The sequence below is a fragment of the Stylophora pistillata genome, chromosome 9 (genome assembly GCF_964205215.1).
Source record: "Stylophora pistillata chromosome 9, jaStyPist1.2, whole genome shotgun sequence".
Taxonomy (NCBI): Eukaryota; Metazoa; Cnidaria; class Anthozoa; order Scleractinia; family Pocilloporidae; genus Stylophora; species Stylophora pistillata.
Window position 1 is genome coordinate 25,806,113 of NC_142527.1, and position 23,339 is coordinate 25,829,451.

Sequence of the window (23,339 nt, forward strand, 5' to 3'; positions counted from 1 at the left end):
GTCTTTGGTGCAGCTATGGGTTCGCCCGTCTCTGCTGTCATTGCCTATATGATCATGGAAGACGTGGAACAAAGGGTTTTAGCCGCTTCATCGGTTAAACCCTTGCTCTGAAAACGGTATGCCGATGATGTCATCTCAGCGGTAACCGGAAATGACGCCTCCTATCGCATTTGAATTCAGTGGAGCCGTCCATCCAATTCACCCTTGAACCCTAAAAGGATAGACACTTGCCCTTTCTTGATTCAAACGTGTGCAGAGCGGAACAGGGGAAATTTGAGACAGGTGTTTATCGTAAACCGACCACACCGACAAATACCTCGCTTTCGACTCTCACCATCTTATTGGCCATAAAAAGTCCGTAGCTAAAACTTTACACAGGAGAGCTGACTGTTAACATCTTCGTTTGATTTGAAGGCTGAGGAGAGAAGAAAATGATTCGGATGTCCTAAGGGTAAACGGCTGTAACAAAACATTTCTCCGCCTGCCAGAAACCAGTTACAATTAGTAGCACTCCTGATGAAAAGGAACTAGCCACTGGTGCTGTTACATTTCCCGGGGGAGCATGCCCCCGGACCCCCCTTGGAGCTCGTGCCTTCGGCGCTCGTTTTGCAGTAAATCGGTGAAAACTTTTCCTAGATCCGCGCCTGTGTTACGGAACCCATCAAGGGAATTTTGAATAGCCACAACGTTAAAGTTCATGCTCAAAAACCTTTTCAGACTTTGGGACATATTTTTGCCAAACCTAAGTTTCCTGAGACCCTTTCACAAAAGAACAACGAGCCGACGCCATTTATTCTATTCCATGCAGTGACTGTGATCACGAGTATATCGGACAGACCAAACGTCAGTTTGGTACACGTTTGAAAGAGCATCAAAAAGCGGTCTTCTTTCGCTAAAAAGAAAATTCAGCTTTGTGGGAGCACACATGCCTAACTAACCAGACAAGTGGGTAGGATAATTCTAAAATTATCACCACTAATCGACGTTACCACCAGTGCCTTTATTTGGAAGCCTGCCATGTTAACTGCGCCCACGTTCCTAAGTCGTGACGATGACGGCTTACTACTCGACGCCTTTAGATTTACACCTCGTCAGAAAAATGGGTAGCCAATTAGTGAGCATATAAAAGGTCTTTTGTTGTAGTGATTAGATCACCCCTGACAGTAGCGGATCCAGGGGGAGGGTCCGGAAGGTCCGAACCCCCCCTATCAGACCTGACGCTTACAACTTTGAGACTGAAATTCTTACATCGACAGGATCGTATATTACTTTTTAACGGACTTTTTTTTTTTTAATGAATCCAAGTAAACGATAAGCGGCCAAGAAATTATAACGTGCAACCGCAACCGGTGGGAGGGGGTGTGGGAGAGAAGTAATTTGCCTAAAAAGAGTCCAACAGTCCTATCTGAACCAAAGTTTGGACCCTCCCAATCAAAATTTCCTAGATCCGCCCCTGCCCGATGAAGGTACTGGACAGGACTGTGGAAACGTTGGGTCTATGAATTGTAACTTCTCGCTTGCATTCATTAAATCTTTAACCAGAGTAGCATCAAACCATTTTAGGTAAAGATTCTGTTTTTTTCATTCACGGCTTCTGTTTTATTGTCGTCATCATCATTTCTTTTATTGTTTGTGAGGCAGTGTGGCCGAGTGGTTAGAGTGTCGGACTCGTAATCCGCCGCTCCCGGGTTCGAGTCCCACCCTGACCACTAGATTTTTTTCACGGTAGCCCCGAGTTTACATCCTTGGCCACGCTTTTAAATAGCCAACTAGTTTGCCTCCGGCCGGTTGGGGTTCTTAATGATGTTCTTAATGATGTTATGTTCAATTTAGACCATTTGTTTCATTTGTTTGCAAGGACCACAATGGAAACTACTGGTTCACCAGTATAATCCTATAAAAAGTATAAATTGTATAAGTATAATATAATTGTATAATCCTATAAAAAGACTTTTTTTTTTGTTTTTTTTTGTTATTACTATCATTATTACTACTACTTTTACTATTGCCATCATCAACGTCATCATCATTATTATCATTATTATTATTATTATTATTATTATTATTATCATTGTCATTGTCAAAATCATCATTATTATCATTCAAAGAAAGAGCCAAGAAAGTTTTGGTTTCATGGTAAACTTTTAAGGTGCTTAAAAGAAAACTTATCAAATCTAAATGGCACGTAAAAATTGAAATAAAAAGGCAGGCTCTTGGGCTGGGATCGAAAATGAATGAGACATGCTCCTTTCAATATACATATTTATTTTTCTTCATTTTGCCAACACATGTTTCGTTAGTTAGTTACCTTAAGCAGGGTGTCTCGTTTACGGAGATGAACCATCACTCTTATTATTTACAACCCTTGTCCTTTTTTTTTTTTTATCGAAAAGACACATAAAAAATTCCATTGATTAATTGATTATAGAATTTCAGTTTGCGGCTGGCAGTACAAACCATTGTTTATTTTCTTTTCTCTACGTCAAGGCGTTAACTAAATTCCCTTAATATGAGCTCTTAGATCAGTTCTCAGTAGATGCTCTAACGGTGAGGAGTAAACCTAACGGAGTTCATAGTTTCCTAGAGCTGGGAGTTCTTTATCCCTCGGAGGCAAAATCCAATTAATGTAAGTCATGCTTGTTATGTTCTATTTTTTGATCGCGCTCTTGTTCAATCTGTAGCTCTTTTGGTTTCCCTTGTTTCAAGATATTGTGTATTTCTTTAGTCTTCATCGCATGTGCTGTATGAGGTGACCTCGAATAATCGAATTTAAAAGCTTGCTGCCTACCCTAATACATCACGGGGGTTGACCCGGCGAACTCAGGTGCACCGCAACACGTGTCTGCGGCACCGGGAACGCGACACAAGGTAAACAATCCTAACGTACATTCCTTGCAGCTTTCGAAAAACAAATTAAAAAGAACTTAGTTTAATTAATTAGAGTTTATAAGATACGTTGAGGCTGTTTAATATTTCTCGATAAATAAATCTTAACCTTTCTAAAACACGCTCCCTACACGACTAACAACGTCTTGAAACCCGGTAGATTATAGTGATGCAAGGCGTTGGAAAATGCCAGCAAAGTTCAGGTTATAAAAATAATCAAGAACAATTCCATCATCTTTTCTCGCAGTAAAGGCATTGCATCCTTCATCGCCTGGTTTAGCGACATGTCCGCAAAAAGGCTGGGTCTGTCTTCAAGTTTCCTGCTACATGTTCTCCTCCGTATCACTTAATTGGTATTCGGCCAAAGCTGCCTGTCAAAGATTAGGACCCAATCTGGTGTCCATCAATTCACAAGCTGAATATCAAGCACTTGTCCAAAAGACAATTCGGATTACATACTGGATTGGTTTGTACAGGGACCCTACGGAAAAGTCCAGGTGGCTGTGGGTGGACTGAACTGATGCAGGCCTTCACAGCTTGGAGAGCTGGCGAACCTAATAGGGACCTTAAGCAACCACGACGGCGACGGCAACGAGGACGTGGAAAAACAAGAGATCTAATTGGCAGAACAATAACTCAGCACGTGCATTTTGAAACTTTGTACATTTCTTAGCCGTCCTATGCAAAACAACAACTTGAAATCGTCAAAATTAGCGTCGTCTGCGAACCGAAACCGCGACGGCAAATTATTTTAATTTCCATTTGGAACTCAACGCTGCTTTTATACGTCATGCTGAAGTTGAGCTGTGGCGTCGTATGAGACAGTAAGCTCATGCAGCCATTTTTAAAATTCAAACTAAGAGAAGAAATTCATTTTTTAATCGAAGTCTTCCTTGGCGTCGCTGTCGTGGTTTCTTAAAGTCCCTAAAAACCGGTTGGGAACGGCAGAAGGTTGTGCAAAACTTGATGTAACGTGGAACGACCTGGTATGCACATACACGGCTCCTTACACCGGCGAAACTAAACCAAGTATGTGACTTCCTTTATTTTCTATGTCCTTTGAAAGAAAACCTGCTTGGTTTGAATTTAAAGCAGATCGAAGTTTAAGTAGCTTACTCCACAAAAAAGCAAACATGTATGATTTTATTTTATCTTTTCCTCAACTGGAATTCATGGTACATAAAGAATAAAAAAATGAGGGCTTAGTACTCAGTACAACTGAAATGAGATGTCAGTAAACGTCTTTGACACATAACACAACTTTATTGATGCTATTTAAACTTATGCAAAAGTTAAACTTTGATTTTTGAATTAAAATATACTTTGCTCACGTTAAACCATATCGCCATGTCAATCCTAACGCTCGAGCTCATCAACGGGTAACATTCTTTTAGCGCTTTTGTTGCTTTTATGGTTGGCTTTCATTTGAAGTACATGACAAGTTGAATTATACACGCATCAGTTTTGATTAGTTGTTACTTATGTTTTATTGAAGGACAGATACATAGTTGAAGTCACAATTAAAATATCATGCTTTCATATCCACAAAAGAAGAAAGATTCCCTGTGGCGGTGGGTCTGTCCAGTAACAGATCACAGAAGAAGTCCAATTGTGGTAAGAACATTAGTATGTAACCACGCCCTGCTGCGCCTATCCCCACCACATTTTGACATCATATGTGATCTAGTGGCTCTACAGACCCACCGCTACACGAAATCTATTTGTTAAACTGATGATGATTCTTAAAGTGGTATCATTCTGTTGCAGAGTATACCTGAACCTTATGGCACGCGGAATACAGTTCTTTGTTGAACTAGCATTGAAGAAAGATATTTAGAACAATAGTGAATTCTTTGACGTGTCGCGACTTTCATTTGGTCGTGAACTTGAACTTATTGGATTTCTAATTAGAAAGACTACTAGTACAGTAAACCCACTCATTAAACCTTCTTATTGCAATGTTAGACTACTTAGAATTTACATCTGTGGTTCTTATATTTAACGCACGCTGCACAAAGATTTCTATTATATAATGAAAATGAATTCCGAGCAAATGCTTTAGTTTCTGTGCTACTGTGACTACAGCAACTTGTAGGAATAGACAATTGACAAGCCTAAGGGTGACACATCATCAAACTCCCCTGGCTAATTTTTAAGGGAATGTACTACGGCCGGAAAAGAGAATAAGGGAAAAGATCTTTGGACATAACGGATAAACTGCTGATCCGTGTTAGCTCGAAAATAAGACGACTCCAGATCAGGTAGCAATTACAGACTTGAAACATAGTATGGCACGTCCCACCGACCGGCAACTACAAAATCAATATGATGGTTGTACGTTACACGAGAAGTGTGTAACTATTTTTTTCAATTACGATGAATATATGAAGTTGATATATTTTGAACTGCGGTTATAGATACGTATGATGCACGATCCTCACAGTAGAGAGCGCTCTTTATGCAATAGCGAAAATCAGACCTGAAAAAAAAAAAAAAAAATCGGGCCTGTACGGGAGTCGAACCACTGACCTCTGCGATACTAGTGCAGCGCTCTACCAATTGAGCTAACAATCCAACTGGGATCAGGTTGTTAAGTTGATTCGTAATAAACCCGTGATGATAAATCAGATACGATGAATATATCAAGTTCATATATTTTGAACTCTGATTTTCGCTATTGCATAAATAGCGCTCTCTACTGCGAGGATCGTGCATCATACGTATTTTTTTCATTGTACTGACATTACGAAGGTGTAATTCAAGTATCTTTTTCATAAAGATAATTTGTTTAATCATGATTTTAGCTTTAGTTTTTTTAGTTCGGCAGAAGTTTAAGTAGATTTTCTCCGAGATGAGTTTACTTGCAAGTGATTGTCTCACATGAAGACTTGTCTCTTATTGTACAAATACTGAAATACCGAGTTTTGCTATGTAATTAAAACAACGGTATTTGCTTTGAGTAAGAACGGTTTTCTATGACCAAGTCACTTTTCTTTTGCGATCAACGACATTACACATTTTAGAGGGCTTTTCATTTCCCGTCAGTTCACTCCCAGTTCACTCAACAATGGTGCCTTCCATAGTCTGTTTTCATTCATCGCTCTCAAGTTTTTTCTTGGCATTTTTTGCCATGTGACTCCCGCTCCGCTAATATTGAATTTGTTCCAATTTTTGAACAGTCTCACTCTCAAGATGTTAAAGCAGATTCGCAGAGTCGATCGTCCGACTTCGGATACTTCCGTCTGTTTCCGATGGTTTTCGCAATTTGTCCGATTTCGGAGGAAGTTTTATCTCATCTGTTTCCTAAACAGTAATGAACTGACAGGCTCCAAGTTGACTCAGCGCCAACTCGATCGTAATTTTTTAAATTTGCTTCATTACCATTGAATAATATTTGTGAAAAAAAATATTTGAGCCCAATCTCTCTCTCTCCTCGTCGTCGAAGGATGAATGCAGGTGCAAAGGGACCATTCATTGGATGGGCGAATTGCGCCTGCACTTATTGCATTCAGCAGTACTTCCTTAAGAGTCACAGTGGGGTAGTGCGGCTTAATCTAGCAAATTTATGCTTTATTTTACTTCTGACAGTCGGGGTTTTATTAATGTGCACGAATAAAATATTTATTGTGTTGGTGCTAAGCGCGACCGGAGCATAAAAACACTCAACGGAAAACCGAGACATAACTCACCAGGTAATACAAATCTTACTGTTACTCTTTTAGTTCTTTCATTCAAACTGGAATCAGTAGAGTCATTTTACTGCCTTGCCAAAAAAAGAAACCAATCTTCAAGACTCCATATGTACAAAATTAAAAGTAAACCGAATGTAAAAGAGAGCTGGAGGTTTTTAGTGATCCTCCATGCGAGTTGTTACGTTAAAAGTTACCACCTAGTTTGGCTTACATCGGATCCAACACGTTCTTAAAACGTTTGGGAAGTAGGCCTGGCTTAGTGTAAAAACTGAAATAAACTTAGCAATATTTTGGTTGCTTCTAGAGTGTACGATGAGCTACTATTATTAAAACTTTAATCAATTTATTTTTTGCCTCAAGAAACCAATAAATTAAGAGCTCGCTAAGGCTTAAGTTGAAATGCTGACATTAACTCTGTTCAGGAAATCAAAATCAAGGATGGTCTGACGTTTGATGCTCTCCTCTGTTGAAATTTACTTTGAACATCATTTTCAACGCCTAGTTAGCGCCCAAGGCAGACTTATTAATCTCCTAATTTTCGCTTGACTCAACCTATTTTAAGAAAGGTAGCTCTCAGCCTTTATTATGAACATCCGGTTTTCTCGGGGTGAAAGCGAGGGACGGCTTTAGAGTTAGATAGACTTCAACCATAAGTAATATGGAAAGTGCATGTTTTAGCATAAACGTTAACGACAAGGTCTATACGTGGTAGACGAAAAATAAAAATTCTTTCAACTTCCGGCCTCAGTCCGCGCCATGAATAAAATGTGTCCAACCTGATGTTTTTAAATAATTTGCTCTGCGGAATTGAAGACGAAAATGTTGAATACATTTGTCACAAATTTTCAACTTCAAAATTACTGTAGGGCGGTCCATCGACCTAGTCAAGAGAAAATAAGGAGACTCTTTTTCCTTAACCTGGTTAATAAGGTACATTTTGGAGTTTTACGCCCCACTACAAAAAAAAAGAAAAAAAAAAGAAAAAAAAAATAAAAAAATAAAAGATAGCACTAATATTGTAACTGAAAAAAAGGAAACAATTATTTTGTAACACGATTGCCACACTCACAAAGCATATCATTCAAGACAAGCTAAAGGTTTATGAACACAACTTTTCCACGCAGGTGCTTTTAACAAATTAAAATTTTCACAACTTCCCTGCGCTCAAATTTCGAGTGTCGCTGTAATCGGCAGCCGGTATCTGCTTGAAAGAAGCCTTTCTTTTTCTTTACGAATAGTCGATTTTCGTGTGGAAAAAATGAAAACGAAAAAAATTCAGTCAGAACATGCGTTAGATGGAGCTAAAAGTAACAGCGGTGTACTTCGTAGCTCGTTTTCACTGCGCATTCACTCAATTCTTTTTGATGCATGGAAGGGGTCAATATTTTGGGTCAGAACGTCGCTATAGCTACAGCACTGACATTTCCATAAGTCACTTAGCGGGAGCTTTTAATCACCTCAATAAACTCGCTTGGTGTTGTGTTTTAACTTGTTGTTTTACGTTTAATTTGCTTTTAACTAGAGTGACTGTTAGTTTAACTTGGCATTTTTGCGTCACTGTCCGAAATGTGCCAAATTTGAATCGCACTCGGCACAAAAAAAGTTGCTGGGAAATGAAGTCATCTTAGTGAGGTGACTGGCACAAAAAAGCCACAAGGGATCTGATCGTAAATCAACAGCCAGTATCACACAGTCTGTATTGCATACGCGTATTTACCCAGCTGGCTCCATCTTTATTCTTGAATTGAATTAGCATTTAACAGTTTTTCTTTACTCCCCACAATTCATCAGATAAGAGGGACAATGTTAAATTAAATGGAAACTGGAAAGCTGTCAAATATTATCCATAAAAAAGTGAAATAGAAAAACATCAAAATTAGAGTAAAACCCGCCGGTTTGAAAATGCTCGATTTTCATGAATTTCTTGTTTTTACGTCTTTGGTATCATTTGCTAAGAAAATAGAATAAATAACTTTAAGTTTCGCCGATATTTGGGTAACAGACATCAATTATTCATCCGATCATCCGAGACATCGCGGAGTCTGTCAAGGTCCGTTCTTTGGTCTGTCACGAACATGAAGGCTGTCGTCACAAGATAACCCAGTTCTGTTCTTTAACATGCACATACAGCTGTTGGTTTGAGTGTATTTCAGTTCTCAACGCTAACTATCTGCTTTGTTAAGCGCGTGAAATGCCCAGAGATCTCTTTGCTGAAGCAGGTAGTTACGAATTTTTATAATTTGTCGGCGGGAATTACTTTTTTTCTTCACCTGAAAAACAAATGTTACGGATATTAACCTGGTGGGGTATTTTTGCGCTGTTGTTTACCGTCAAAATCAGTGGCGAGATTTGAAATTTGAAATTTGAGAATTTGTAGCTACTCTTGCAAATTTTTATGATTGTTTTAATGGATTAATCTTTTCACAAGCTTGAGGAAATGTATTGTTCGAAGGAACAAAAGTTTTTTCTGTCAGTAAAATTATCGACTCTAAGGCGTAATTTTTAATTTCGATCAGTGCGATATCTGGTTTTAGCCGATCGATATTTTGTACTCCGTTGATTTATTACCCTCCTTTACCTGTTGTTAGGTGAAAAACGATGGTGGCTAAATCAGTCTTAATCAGTTTGAAGTAGTGAGTTGATGGAGAGAGCTTTCAGGCGCGAAATTGAGCCTTCGATGCTGACACCTTGTGGTCATTCACTGAGCTAAGATGGCGGAAAAGTTCCTCGTCTTGTTTTGTTCAGTTTACGTCCTAATGCTACTCTGTAGCGTTATGGTTAGCGGATTAAAGCTGACGAAGGATAAGTAAGTGGCTCAGACTTGTTTTGTAGTCCATATTCTTATTTTTCTATCCGTCTGTGGTTTAGTATACCTCAAAGATCTCAACTTGCAGCAAATTGTTTTCAAAATTTTTGACACGCCAGGGTACATCAGTGGGCAAATCGCACTGGAAGTAACGGGTCAAAAACTATGGACGAAATCGCCGGAGTAAAAATTTTAAAACAGGTATTTTGGAGAGACTCAAATTTCATCGTTTTATCTCACTGTTTGTGGTGATCAGGGACTATTAGTATTATATTCATAGTTTGTTGAATTTTCAGGCTTACGAAAACTTAACGAACGCGACGACAGAAGAGATAAATGGAGACTATGTCCTCGAGAAAATGAAGAAAGAGATGGAGGTTTTCTTCAATCGTAAATCGTCTTCTTTGAAGGTATGAACTAAGATCTTGGTGTGGTCAGTACAGATTTTTTTTTAAAGAAAATCCATTGCAAATTAAATCCAACGCGTAGTGTTTACATCCCGTAAATTGACAGCCGTTTCGCCAGAAGCAGAGATCAGGAAACGATTTTGACAAGTGCATGCATACAATGACAAGTGCGTTCGTAAATTTTCAGGCGTGCTATCTTTTTTCTTGGCAAAATTCATGCCGGGTTTAATAACCTAGAAATCTATGTTAGTGATTTGGATCTGATCTAATATTTATGAAACATCCAGCGAGCTTTTATTATTTTCAGAAAGCATGCGGCCAGTTAATTGTCCACGGCAGCTGGAAAATTTTTCCTATGTTGACTATCGTGCTTTTCTTTTGTATCTACATGAGCAATTTGCGAAGAAAACAATCGACGAATTTGTATAACAATTTTGTTTGTAAAATTCTACCAACTGCTATAATTTTCCAGCGTATTTAAATGTACATATTGTTTTTTCTTTTTAATTTTCTTTTTGGAAGCTTGACTCAGATAATTTGCACGGTGTTTTGAAAATTTTGTTGATTTTTCACCCAGCGTACTGGGTAGAATCTTTTTTTTTTTGGCTTCAGTATCTGCTATTCTTTCCTGATCGGTGTATTTGAATTTCTGTCAAAGTTTTCTTATTGAAATTAAACTAAGTCTGGTCTATGCTACCCTAAGGGCAAACATTTCAAACTCTTTCTGCTCTGGAAGCGCAGCAGTATATAAATTATTGAATTACAGTGTCTTCTCCAGAGTATTTCGAAAATCTGTCGTGATATCGAATTCAGCTTTCGAGAAAATAGATCACATAAATCTTGATCGACCTAATAAAATTCGCAACTTTACATCAACAAATGTATTAGCCCATGGAAAGAAAGAAAAATGGTAGAGAATTTTTGGATCTAAAGATGTGTTTCTGGTTCATTAACAACCCACCCAGCATGGAACAAGTTCTTAAACTATAAATTTGAAAAATGATGTTTGCTCAGCCATCTCATTGTAGGTTTTCTGGTGATAAGGATGCTATTACACAAAATTAGAAATTCATGAAGTTACATTATGCCTGAAAATGTAAATTTCTTTTTTTGTCAACTTTGAACATTAATGAGTTATGATCAGTGTGCTAAAAGGAATTACTTTGCAAGAATTTTTTATCTTCAGATAGAAAAAAAGCTTGGAGTGCTGTCAGTAAAAAACCAAAAAATTAAATTGTACAGGTGGAAGGTAAAAAGATGAGTTTAGTTGAAGTGGCTGATGGTAAACCTGCAGCTGGACGCATATTAAGAATTATGACTTGTTTGAATAAATAATTGAATGTATGGGTGAAGAAATGAATAAATAAACAAATTAGCTAAATAATGAATGAATGATGATAGACTAGCCAATTATTTGTCTATTTAAGTGATGGTTTGGTTGATTGACTTTCATAGACGACAAAATTTCAATTTACAGAACAAGTTATTATGAATTATTGTAGAATTTAGGTAATCGTGAGTAAGAATTTAGGTATTCTTATATACAAACTGAACTCAATTGGGAAAATTTTTAACTTTGAAACCTTACAAAATAACCTGAATCTCTATTTCTTTTTGTGGAGAGATGTGGGGGGATTGTAGCTTGTTCAAGCCCTGGTTGCTCTAGCTTTCTTTTAATAGGTCATTTTACATTTGTGTAGTTTGTTGCCAAGCCTTTGATTCAGAGTGAGGCTGAAGGTGACCTTGTTGTGATAGAGACCTGTATCCAGTTAGCATGATAACAAAGTGATTTACATTTGAAAGGCAGCAAGGTTTGTATCATAACAAGGTCACCCCTAGCCTCACTCCTGTTCAAAGGCTTGGCAACCAAGCACACAACTGTAAAATGGACTATTTGCTTAATTCTGATCATGTGAATTGTTGAATAATGTGATTGAGGGTTGTCATATATTTTTGGGTTATTTTGTAGAAATTGGTGGGACAGGCAGAAGAAGCTTATTGCAAGTACAATTATAATAAAAATTTGAAGGTATGATTTTAATGTACCAGTGAGTTAATGGCTGTCCCCGAGTAGCTCAAACTTCATGATCTGACTAGTGATTCTCCCTTCTTCATGCCATACGCTTCTTGTATGTTAAGAAAGAGAATTAGGAGTTTTATCAATAAACATCCTGCCTACAGTGGATAGTTTTCTCAAGAGAGGTTTTGTACAGCAACCATGTTGCATGGCAGGATCAATAGATTATTTTTCCCATGGAAAAAAATTTTCTTTCTTATGCAAAATATTTTCATTGTTCCTGCCATGCAACATGGCTGCCATGCAAAACCACTGTACTTGTTATCTTTCCATCAAGGCTGTCTATTCCTGAGTTGACCACTCAAAAGTTTAAAATTTCATTCATTTTTAAGACCCCCCCCCCCCCCCCCAAAAAAAAAACAACAACAGCAATGATGAAAAGACAACAGCAACAACAGGAAAAGATAACTGCAGGCAACAATAATGTTAAGACTACAACCTAAAATCAGTATCTATATTACTCTTCTGTAGACATTACCCATTGCTCTGGTGAGGAGAATTTGTTTAACAATCCTAGAGCTTTTTCTGTGGGAGATCATGATTTCCTTAATCCTTGTGACATTGATATTTGATTCAGAAGTCACAGATACTGCAGTGTGGAAAAATGCTTTAAGTTGCACTTAGAGATTCAAGGGTGAAATTTTATTTTTTGTTTGTTTTAAGCTTAGTGAAATAGACTATCCAAATTCCAAGCATCTAGATAAATATTTAAACAAGACTGGCATTACACTGGAGTACAACTCTACCTTTGAAAGTGAGATCAGCTTCAACAGGAGTGTAATACATGTCCCAACAGATGTTTTTGATGGAGGTATGTTACTTAGTGAGTTGTAATTAGGTAGTTATGAAAACGAAGACCCATTATGAAAACGAAGACCCATTATGAAAACGAAGACCCATTACGAAAACAAAGACCCATTAAGAAAACAAAGACCCATTACGAAAACAAAGACCCATTACAAAAACAAAGACCCATCATGAAAACAAAGACCCATTATGAAAACAATAAAAACAATAAAGCAATACAGAAACAAGACACCTGAATTCTTTGCCGGTGAAAACCACAGGGAGTAATGTTGTGAAAATGCATAGTTACGAAAACCAAGACCCCAAAAATGAAGACCCAAGACCCCCTACGAAAACAAAGACCCATTACGAAAACCAAGACCCCCTATGAAAATGAAGACCCATTACGAAAACGAAGACCCATTACGAAAATGAAGACCCATTATGAAAACGAAGACCCCCTAGAAAATAAAGAGCGATCACGAACATGAAGACACATTACTAAAATACCATTACTCCCTGTGGTTTTAATGAGTCTTCATTTTCATAATAGGTCTTTGTTTTCGTAGGGGGTCTTTGTTTTCTTAGAGGGTCTTAGGTCTTTGTTTTCGGGGTCTTTGTTTTTACAACTACCTTGTAATTAGGGTGTTTTCATTTCAGTAGCATGCAAACTCTGAGGTTCCAAACCAAATTTGCCATGTTTTAAATGCTGCTGTTAGTCATTATTGCAACAGCTGCCTCAAATATTAGCAGAAACATGTCAAGCAAAGTAGTTAATTAACCCTTGAAATATCTTATGAAACACTGACATTGTATCTGGAGAGGTCCGCCTCATGAGTGATGGAAGAATGAACCCTTTACACCTTCATATCAGTTTGCATATTCTCCCTACTGTTCTCTATACATTTCCCAAGGTGCAGACAGGAGATTGTGTAACAATCAAGGTCTTCTTCAATGGGCCATTTTACAGCTGTGTACTTAGTTGCCGAGCCTTTGATTTGGAGTGAGGTTGAGGGTGACATTGTCGTGATATAATAATTTGGATATATCAACAAAGTTGAAATGGTAAATTGGCCACTGTAATGATTACAAAAGCTGACGTTTCAAGCGTTAGCCCTTTGTCAGAGCAAATAGAGGAATTGTGGGTTGTGTGTGCTTTTAAAGGCAGAAAATGGAGTTATGTTATTGGTGGGAACATGGCAATGAGAAAAACATGAGTAAATTAGTGGAATGAAAAGCGTTCGCTGAAATTAGTGTTTGTTGAAATTAGTGTTCGTTGAAATTAGTGTTCGTTGAAATTAGTGGAATGAAAAGCGTTCGTTCTCTATCTCTTTGTGATAGAGACTGGTATCTAGTAAGCATGATAACAAAGGAATTTATATTTGAAAAGCAGCAGCATTTGCATCACAACAAGGTGACCAATAGCCTCATCCCTCTTCAAAGGCTTGGTAAACAAGTAGGCAACTGTAAAATGGACTCTTAGTGAACATTGCCTTTATTCTCAGGACCTTTACATTTAATTCAAGGGTGTCACTGTAAAGAGATACGTCACTCTCAAAATTTAAAGGTTTATTTAGTTTATTTAATCACTCATTGCAAGTTTGAACCTCTTTTTCATCTGTAAGCTGATTTACTTTTATCTGATACAATGAATATATGAAGTTCATATATTTTGAACTGCGGTATTAGATATGTATGATGCACGATCCTCGCAGTAGAGAGCGCTATTTATGCAATAGCTCCCAGTTGGCTTGTTACGGCCTGCTCCCAGTTGGCTTGTTAGCTCAATTGGTAGAGCGCTGCACTAGTATCGTAGAGGTCAGTGGTTCGAATCCCGTACAGGCCTGATTTTTTTCCAGGTCTGATTTTCGCTATTGCATAAATAGCGCTATCTACTGCAAGGATCATGCATCATATGTTACTTTTATCTCTTAATTTTGCAGCAGCAGAGATTGTAAATGGAATAAAGTGGACAGCAGCCCTAGAGAGTGTTTTTGAAGAAAACCGACTCAAAGATCCCAGCTTATCTTGGCAGTACTTTGGATCAGATAAAGGATTCATGCGAACTTATCCAGGTATGAATTTCATGTTTCATGAAACACCAAGTTGTCACGATGAAATTTTAACAAGAGAAGATGATCTAGGAATGTGAATGCTGAGTGGTTTATAAAAGTAAAATGATGCTTGCTTGACATTAATTTGTTTCTTGATTCTTATTTGCTCAAAGCTCGACGCTGGGACATTACCAATGCAGATAATGTGGATTTATTTGATGCCAGGAAAAGACCATGGTAAGATGGACTTGCAAAAACACTCTTAGACTAATAAATTCATTTAAATGCACATGACAGTTACTTCAAACTGTACAAAAAACCAATCACCAGTTGTAGTCTAGGACACAAACAAATAATGTACAGTAAAGCTTAAGGTAGCTTAGATAACAAGTCAAGAGCATTGGGAGCCAAAGACAATAAACAAAATGGCAATACAAATGGAAAGTGGACAATATGAATGTAGTGCTTGGCATTCTGGATGCATAGATTGAAATAAACAAGAAGCAGAGTTGATGTGAAGATACAGGGTCACCTGCTAATCACAAGGGGACATCAGAGTACCTGAGTGAGTGTAGTGCTGAAACATTTGTTCTAACGCAGTGCATAGTGCTTTGATGACAGCTAGTAAGGGGACTAATGAAGAATAATGAAATCAACTCAAATCAACAGTAGACAGGTGCAACCTGTTGAAGGTCACAGGAGTATATATATCTTCTTCGATGTTTAGTTGTGTAGTATTGCTGAGTATTTTTATGGGTTGTGCTGTATTTTGACGAGCCTGTAGGGTGAGTCAAAATACAAATAATGAGTAAAAGTACTCAGCGATACTGCACAACAAAACGTCTAATTCGTTATTTATTTTCCAACACGCCAAACTGTTATTTCAGTGCGGGCAAATTTTGCGGATATTTTATTATGGGGAGTGTGTGACAGAGGTATGCGAGGCGGAATGGAATTGGCTCGTTGTTGTGTTGCTGTTTCTATTTTCTTCATTAATTGAAGAAATTTTCTGGTTGTGAAGCTGTTTTTCTTCATTCGATTCATCTAATAAACTTTGACCTTTATTTGCCAGCCATTCTGACTCTTCGTTGTTGGAAATATGATTCAAATTGTCCACCACTTTTTTTTTTCTCGTAACTACAATCCAATTCTTAAAACGTTGACAATAGGCCATTTTACAGTTGTGTATGTAGTTGCCAAGCCTTTGATTCAGTGTGAGGCTAAAGATGACCTTGTTGTGATAGAGACCTGTATGTAGTTAGCATGATAACAAAGCGATTAATTTTACATTTGAAAGGCAGCAAGGTTTGTATCATAATGAGGTCATCGGTAGCCTCACTCCCGTTCAAAGGCTTGGCAACCAAGCACACAACTGTAAAATGGACTATTATGCACTTAATTTATTTCCCTCTCATTTACCATGATTAGTCAAGAACAGTACATCAACAGCACATTCTCTAAAAAGAGTTTAAATTGATTTAACAACTTGAGTATTCTAAGTATTCCTCTGAGAGACAGGTCTACGTGCTCTTTGTCCTGAAGTCCACCAATGTTTAAAAATGTTAGAAAATTTTACTAACCATGTCGGGTTAGTTGGACACATTTTTAGTAACCAAACGTTGAAAATTACTAACCATTGGTTAATGGGTTACCGTTAATTTCTAGCCTTGTGAGGTTAAACATGATACTATCAGGGCTTGACACCAACTTTTCAACTAATACTAGCCAAGTGGCTGGTGACAAATTAGATGTTACAACAATTTCAGTTTGTTTACAAGCCAAACTGACTGGTGGAAATTGAAAACCACTGGCCAAACCTGAATTTCTACTAGCCTGTGGCTAGTTGGCTACCGTTAGTGTTGAGCCTTGGCTACGATCATGAATTATTATGAATGCCGAGGTCTGACGTGTTATCTGCCAAAGCCCAATTAAGGCTGAGGCAGATTAAACACAGACATACGTTTGATAATTAATTCATGATATCATGCAAAACTGCATTTTGTAGTTGTTTTAGTTTACATTTTTTAAACAATCTGCAAAGATAACACTTCTCTTAGTTTGCAAAAGTTTGAGAACATTACATGGATAAGGAGCTTGGAAACTATAGGCAGACTTTGAACTTGACACCATAACCCAATATCTGCTGCAGATATTGGCCTAGCTATCATCATGTCAACTTTACATGCTATTGTTTATTGACTGCATGCTCTTGACAAATCAGAGTTTTTATAGCAAGTTTAAGGTATAATTGATTGATACCCAGGTATTGTTAAGATTTGAATATTTTTTATTAGGTACATTCAGGGAGCAACATCACCCAAAAACATCGTCATTCTTATTGATGCTAGTGGAAGCATGCATGGAGTCCCTTTGAAAATTGCAAAATTATCTGCACAGAGGCTTATTGACACATTTGGGGATAATGATTTCTTCAATGTTGTATATGTGAGTATGTTAGTTGGTACTTACTGTGTAACCTCCTTAGTTTGAGGTCCATGTGAGTTATGGACTTAGAGGAAATAGTAGGATTCAAATTGAAAAGGAAGAATTCACTTCAAACAAATTTTTGAATTTAGTGGGCAGCAGTACAGTGAAATACAACCCACTAAAATGAACAATCATTAAGAGCTTTCAAATGACCTGTCCTGCCCTGCTTGTGCAAATCCCATAGAAAACTATAGTAGAAGCTGATGCATGCAGGGCTGGATGGGTTGACTGAGCCGGTCAGGAGAAAGCCATCTGGCCCTCCCAGCTGCCCTCATGCTGCTTCATTGCAAAAACTTAAAGTAAAAAAGAAATGAAGAAAAAATTGTTTCAAGGAATTGGGAGTTTCTTGTTCTGACTTGAACAAATAAAGGAGAAGGTTTTAATTGCAGAATTTTTTTGTAGATAATAACGTGAACAAATGCAAAGACTATCTTTTCCGTGCGTGCTTGTTTTTTTCCGGTCACGTAAGATTTGTTAAATGAAAGGGAACTCTTTAGCTACAATGTATCAATGTTATGTTATAAAACAAATGGTAAACACCACAGCGTACACTATTGAGTTATGGATGCACTTGGGAGGTTTGCTAAGCACTCAAGAAGCTAGAGTCACTCTCGGCTATCGCCTCGAGTGACTCTTACGCTTCTTTCGTACTTAGCAACCTCCCGCGTGCATCCATAACTCAATAGTGTACGCTGTGGTGTTTGCCATTTGTTAATTGGTCATGCATAGGGCATGGTGCTGTGATCAGTCTGTTCGTCGTGACATTGAGCGAAGCATTTTCCCGTCTGGCCCTCCCACTCAGTCAATATAAGTAAATTATTTATTTTATCATATGACCCATGTGGCCCCACTCACACAATCCCATAGAAAACCATATTGCAGGATGGATTGACATGAGCTGGTCCGGGAAAAGCAGTCTTGCCCTGCTATACCCTTATGCCCCTTCACTGCAAAAACTTAAAGGAAAACAGGAACGAGGAAAAGAGTCGCATCTTTCAAGGAAATGACAGTTTCTTATTCTGATTTGAAATAAAGGAAAAGTTTTAATTACATCATTTTTGTGCTCTTGTGGCTGTGTGTGCCTGTCTATTGCATTCTATTTAGGTTGAAAATTTCAACACTTAGTGGTCATGTGATAAAATACTCATTGACTAAGTTTGGTCGGGCCAGATGGTAAAATATTTGGCTCTCAAGTGCTGGGCTTGGTCCGTACTTCATGACTTCGATCCAAGTATTTTCCTGTCTGGCCCGACCAAACTCAATTAATAAGTACAAAGTACTTAACTGAGAGACATAAAAAAGAATTATTTATATCAACTTTATTAACTTATAGGTGTATACCTAGTAGTAACCTAAGTATATATAACCTATGAAACTCTGGAAGTCAGGCTAGGTGGTAGGACATAGTCAATTACCCTGTTTTAGAAATTGGCATCAGGATTGTAGTAAAGCAGCCAAGGAACTTCAGGGCTCAACACCAATGGTAGCCCACTAGCCACAGATTAGTAGAAATTCAGGTTTGGCTAGTGGTTTTAAATTTCCATCAACCAGTTTGGCTTGTAAACAAACTGAAATTGTCATAACATCTGAGTCATCACTGAACTAGTAGTTGGTATTATTCTATCAGTGTAAAACAGTGGATAGCACTGCACTGACAAACATTTTTGGTTTTTGGTTTATCTTCCTTATCCTATGCTTTGGAAACTAAGATGAACCTTAGCCTCGATAATTCTTCTCATTATACTCAACACTGAGCAAGAATTGTTAACTACTACATAACTTTGAAACCTTTGATTTTGCATTTAATTTTCAACTGGAATGTTTATCACTTGTTTCATGTTTTTCATTTCATTTGGTAGTTTAACATCAAGGCTAATGTTCTGAGTTGTAAAGAAGGTGGCCCTGTCCTGCTTCAAGCTACAAAGAAGAATAAAATTGTGAGTCTTATTTGTTAAAAAGGCGAAGTTTGCTATCTTTAAGTTGTATGCTTGTAGCCTTTGTGTATTTTTTGAGAATGTGAGAATGAATTGAACTTCACAACTGTTTTTAAAAATCATCCAAATGAATGTAATTTAATATTTGAGAAGGATGAGCTTTTCATTTATTATAAGTCAGCTGGGTTATGTGTAAAACACACCATTCTTCAGCTCAAGATGAATCTATCTAGAGATGCATTGTTGCACTGGAACTTATATTGAAACAAGCTCAGACCTCTGCGGTCATGGTTCTACCACATGATGAAGTTCAACAAATCTTTTGTCTTGTTCCACAGTATTAGTCTTTTTCAGAGTGGAAAAGGAAAATAACTCTGTGATATGTTTGTTGTGGCTGTCTTGAGGTTGTGATTTTATCATAGAAATTCAGAGTTCCCAAGTCTCATGCATTGAGTGTGAGACTTGTATGCATGCAAATTAATTTAATCTTACATTCTCATATTCTCTTCTCTATTATTTCTTGTGCATTCTAGGTTACTGTTTGAACTGTTGATTTTGAGATAGCAAACTTCAGCTGCACTGATAAAATTAATTATCATTTGGGATGTAATTTTCTCCTTGTTCCCTTAATTGTACTTGCTTTGTACAAGGAAATTAGTGGAAATTAAATCTCTTGCCGCTGCTGTACCAGTCAGTCACATGCTCACATGCTGAGCACAGACCAGTAATGTGTACTATCTCCCCACACTCTAAGAATAAGGGAATACATGCCTAATTAACCACTTGGTTTTTTTTTTTTACAATTTTGCAAGGGAGTTACCTCCATAGTGTACCTCTCTCTCTGTTACCCAGGTTTTGTGCTAGTTATTTTCTAAGAGATTATTATTATCATAATGTATTTTTTTTTTTTTTTTTTTGCAGTTTGTCAAGGAGCAATTGAAGAATATAGAGGATGGGGATGTTGCTATGTGGGAAAAAGGAATGAAAAAAGCATTTGAACTTTTAAAAAAGGTGAATGATACAGAAGATTTACCTGATAGGGTATTGTTTGGTGGTAAACCAGAGAAAAAAGGAAATTTAGAAATGGTTTAAGTCTTTTAGGCAGAGTGGCCCAATTATATCTATTCAATAAGCTTTTTGTGGTCTCGGCAGTAAGGAGAAGCCAGGTGTATATCTACTCCCTCCTGGATGGGATGATATCTGACCATTGCATGTATACCTCGACATATCGTCTTAGGCTTCCCTGACAGTTTACCAGTGCCCATATTTATATACTCTTGGGTGGAAAGACATCTCCATAGTAAAGAATCTTGCCCAGGAATGCAACACCATGATCTTATGTCCAGCAACAGCTCAAACATGGGCCTCATGTTTCTCCAATTTGTGTAAGAATTATCTGCTGTCAATTCAACCAATGTCAATAGTTTGCATAATTGTAAGTTTTCCTTTAGAATCTGTTTTTGAAAATTAGCCAGCAATATAATCAAGGATTAATTTTTAAATTTTTTTCTGAAGCATATAAGTAGGCCAGAATCTTGAATGCTTGAAACTGGTTGGGCAATCCCACACTTGTAATTGGTCTGGCCTGTTACAATATGGACAATGGTCTTGACTTTTTCCACCTCATTTGTGGCAAAACAGAAAAAAAAAGAAAACCAATCGAAAAAAAAAATTGTTATTTACTAGTCTAGATTGGTCCATATAAGACCCTCAGCCTTTGACCTTGGGCACACTTTTTCCCAGATGGACCTCTGGCTGGGAAATAAGATATATCTGATTTATATTTCAGGCAAATAATTGTTCAGATTGCCAGGAGGCCATTATGGTTCTAAGTGATGGGACAACATCCAGTCTTCATGAGTTTTTTGCCGAGCACAATCCAAACAAAAAGGTAAGATTGTCAAAATTTGCCAACTCAAAGATTGCTTTTATTTATGAATTTGGAGCTGCGGAAATTTTCAAATTGTACCTAGACAAATCCTTTCACTGGTTGAATTTTCAAGAATTCCACGCAATTTTTAGGCGGTAACGAGAGGTTCAGCTGGCGGTAAATTGTACTGTTTTTACTGCCTGAAAAGAAGATCACTGTTATCTACCACACAAGTTTCCAAAATTGAGCAAGAAAAATAGAGAAAAAAATGAATTCAAAGATTGCAGGTCATCTATTAGAAACATAAGTTTTGACATAAGTTTTGCTGATCAACAACAACAAATAATACAAGAATTCTATGTGTATGTGCCTTGCATTCACATACTTTGTTTCATTAATAGCAATGCAGAGACAATACTGGCTTCGCCCAGTTTGGTAACGTTTCCATAATTCTCTACTATATCAGCAACATTGAGTAGATAATAGGGACCTTAAGAAACCACGACGGCGACCCCAAGGAAGACTTCGATTAAAAAATGAATTTCTACTCTTAGTTAGAATTTCAAAAATGGCTGCAGGAGCTTACTGTCTCATACAGCGCCACAGCTCAACTTCAGCATGACGTATAAACGAGCCGTTGAGTTCCAAATGGAAATTAAAATAATTTGCCGTCGCGGTTTCGCCTCGCCGACGACGCAAATTTTGGCGATTTTTGACGTTGCTGTTTTGCATAGGACGACTAAGAAATGTACAAAGTTTCAAAACGCACGTGCTGAGCTATTGTTCTGCCAATTAGATCTCTTGTTTTTCCACGTCCTCGTTGCCGTCGCCGTCGTGGTTTCTTAAGGTCCCTAATGTCATTGAAACTACTGGATACGTCATACCCGTTTATGATTTCTTGTAGGTTCGGGTGTTTACGTTTGCTGTTGGACCTCCTGCTGAAAGCACTGAAGCTTTGCGGGAAATGGCTTGCAACAATAGAGGTAGATTGATTAGAATTTAATGACTGGTAGGGAATTTGTAGATATCCTTGAAAATTGTATGAAGTAGATGTGAATGTCAAAGTGAAGGGAAGTTGTTATCAAATTCCTTTACAGTAAAGAAGAACCCTCTAAAATATCTACCAACGTTAGTACATATGCGACAGAGGCTCGAATTTTGTTGAGCCTGAATTTTCTTCAGGCTTCTCTGCAAATGCTAAAATCGCAGTCCACCCATGAGAGCCATTTCTTTACTTGACTTTCATCTGCCGGTCAAATGAAGTCCATTTCATTACAAGTTGTTAACGTCAAAGTGCGTTGATCTGAAAACTCCAGAAGTACAATTTTCTAATCCTCAACCGTCTTTCATTGAAACTTGGAGGACAAAGAAACTGTGAGCAAAGAATCAAAACCATTTAAAGCATGCAACTCACCAAGGATCTGTCGTCAAGATTGTTGTTGTTTATGAAAGTCCACCAGTCTAAAATGTGATTCGGGCATGTGCCAAATTTCAGTACTTTTTTTGATCTCTGTATTTTGAAATCACCAACCATTTTTCCTGTAGCATTTTTTCAGTTCTCCCAAATAGTTATCTGGTGCCCATTTAAACACCTGAGTGGAAATACCTGGCATTTTAAGAGTAAAGTGTTCCTCAAGGACCGTTGATAGGCCCATCACCAGATCTTTCAATTTAGAATCCAATGTACGTAACCTTAGCATTGCTAGCAAGTTAACGGTTTGAAAATATACCTTAGGTTACTTTTCAAGAATTCAGAGTGTCGGAGCTGTACGTGAAGTTAGTGAGGTAAAGTTTACCAAACCATGTGTATTTTGGAAATTATGGGCTGGTTGATAAAACAGAGTGTAACCTAAGCTGTACTTTTGGACAATCAAGAATCCTAACAATAAAGATGTACTGAACTGTCCTAGAATTACATCCGAGTTTTAACCCGGCCGATGGCGAAGGCTCCTGAGGCGAATATAACTGACCATACAGTGTGGACAAGTGTTTATTTGGATGCCTTGGTTAGTATGTAAAGTAACTTTGGTGATGTGTGAATCAGCGATTCAATCACTTACATGTTTTCGCAATTTGTTTTTTTTTTTAAGCAAATAAAAGTAGTCTCGATTGGTAGTAATTAAATATTCCACCACCATGGGGGCTGTTAAATGTGTATATATAAGCAAGACGCTTCGTAGAAACTGTCAATAAAATGTGAATGAACACTAATAACACATGTTAGAATTGCGATAATCGAGTCGAAACCGAGGTGCAAGTTTAGTTACGTTTAGACGTGACGTTAAGAAATTAGGCATGCCCCTTGTTCCTTTGTGTTACTAAAACTGGGATAGCCTCTGA

At 37.6% G+C, this 23,339-nt stretch overlaps 1 protein-coding gene across 2 annotated transcripts in view; it reads left to right on the forward strand.

Moving 5' to 3' along the window:
- Positions 1–6,427: 6,427 nt before the first annotated feature.
- LOC111327917 (voltage-dependent calcium channel subunit alpha-2/delta-3) overlaps positions 6,428–23,339 on the forward strand; it is a 38,582-nt gene continuing 21,670 nt past the window's right edge. The window contains exons 1-15 of one of the 2 annotated variants that reach the window (XM_088732812.1): positions 6,428–6,578; positions 9,167–9,384; positions 9,504–9,585; positions 9,681–9,794; positions 11,761–11,820; positions 12,532–12,679; positions 14,598–14,729; positions 14,882–14,945; positions 17,003–17,153; positions 19,055–19,132; positions 20,051–20,140; positions 20,919–21,020; positions 21,904–21,982; positions 22,735–22,784; positions 22,910–23,005. In XM_088732812.1, coding sequence (XP_088588938.1) covers positions 9,290–9,384; positions 9,504–9,585; positions 9,681–9,794; positions 11,761–11,820; positions 12,532–12,679; positions 14,598–14,729; positions 14,882–14,945; positions 17,003–17,153; positions 19,055–19,132; positions 20,051–20,140; positions 20,919–21,020; positions 21,904–21,982; positions 22,735–22,784; positions 22,910–23,005 — 1,341 coding nt within the window. In that variant the 5' untranslated portion in view covers positions 6,428–6,578; positions 9,167–9,289. Of the gene's footprint in view, positions 6,579–8,632; positions 8,798–9,166; positions 9,385–9,503; positions 9,586–9,680; positions 9,795–11,760; positions 11,821–12,531; positions 12,680–14,597; positions 14,730–14,881; positions 14,946–17,002; positions 17,154–19,054; positions 19,133–20,050; positions 20,141–20,918; positions 21,021–21,903; positions 21,983–22,734; positions 22,785–22,909; positions 23,006–23,339 lie in introns of those variants that run through there. The other variant, XM_088732811.1, reaches the window with a different exon arrangement.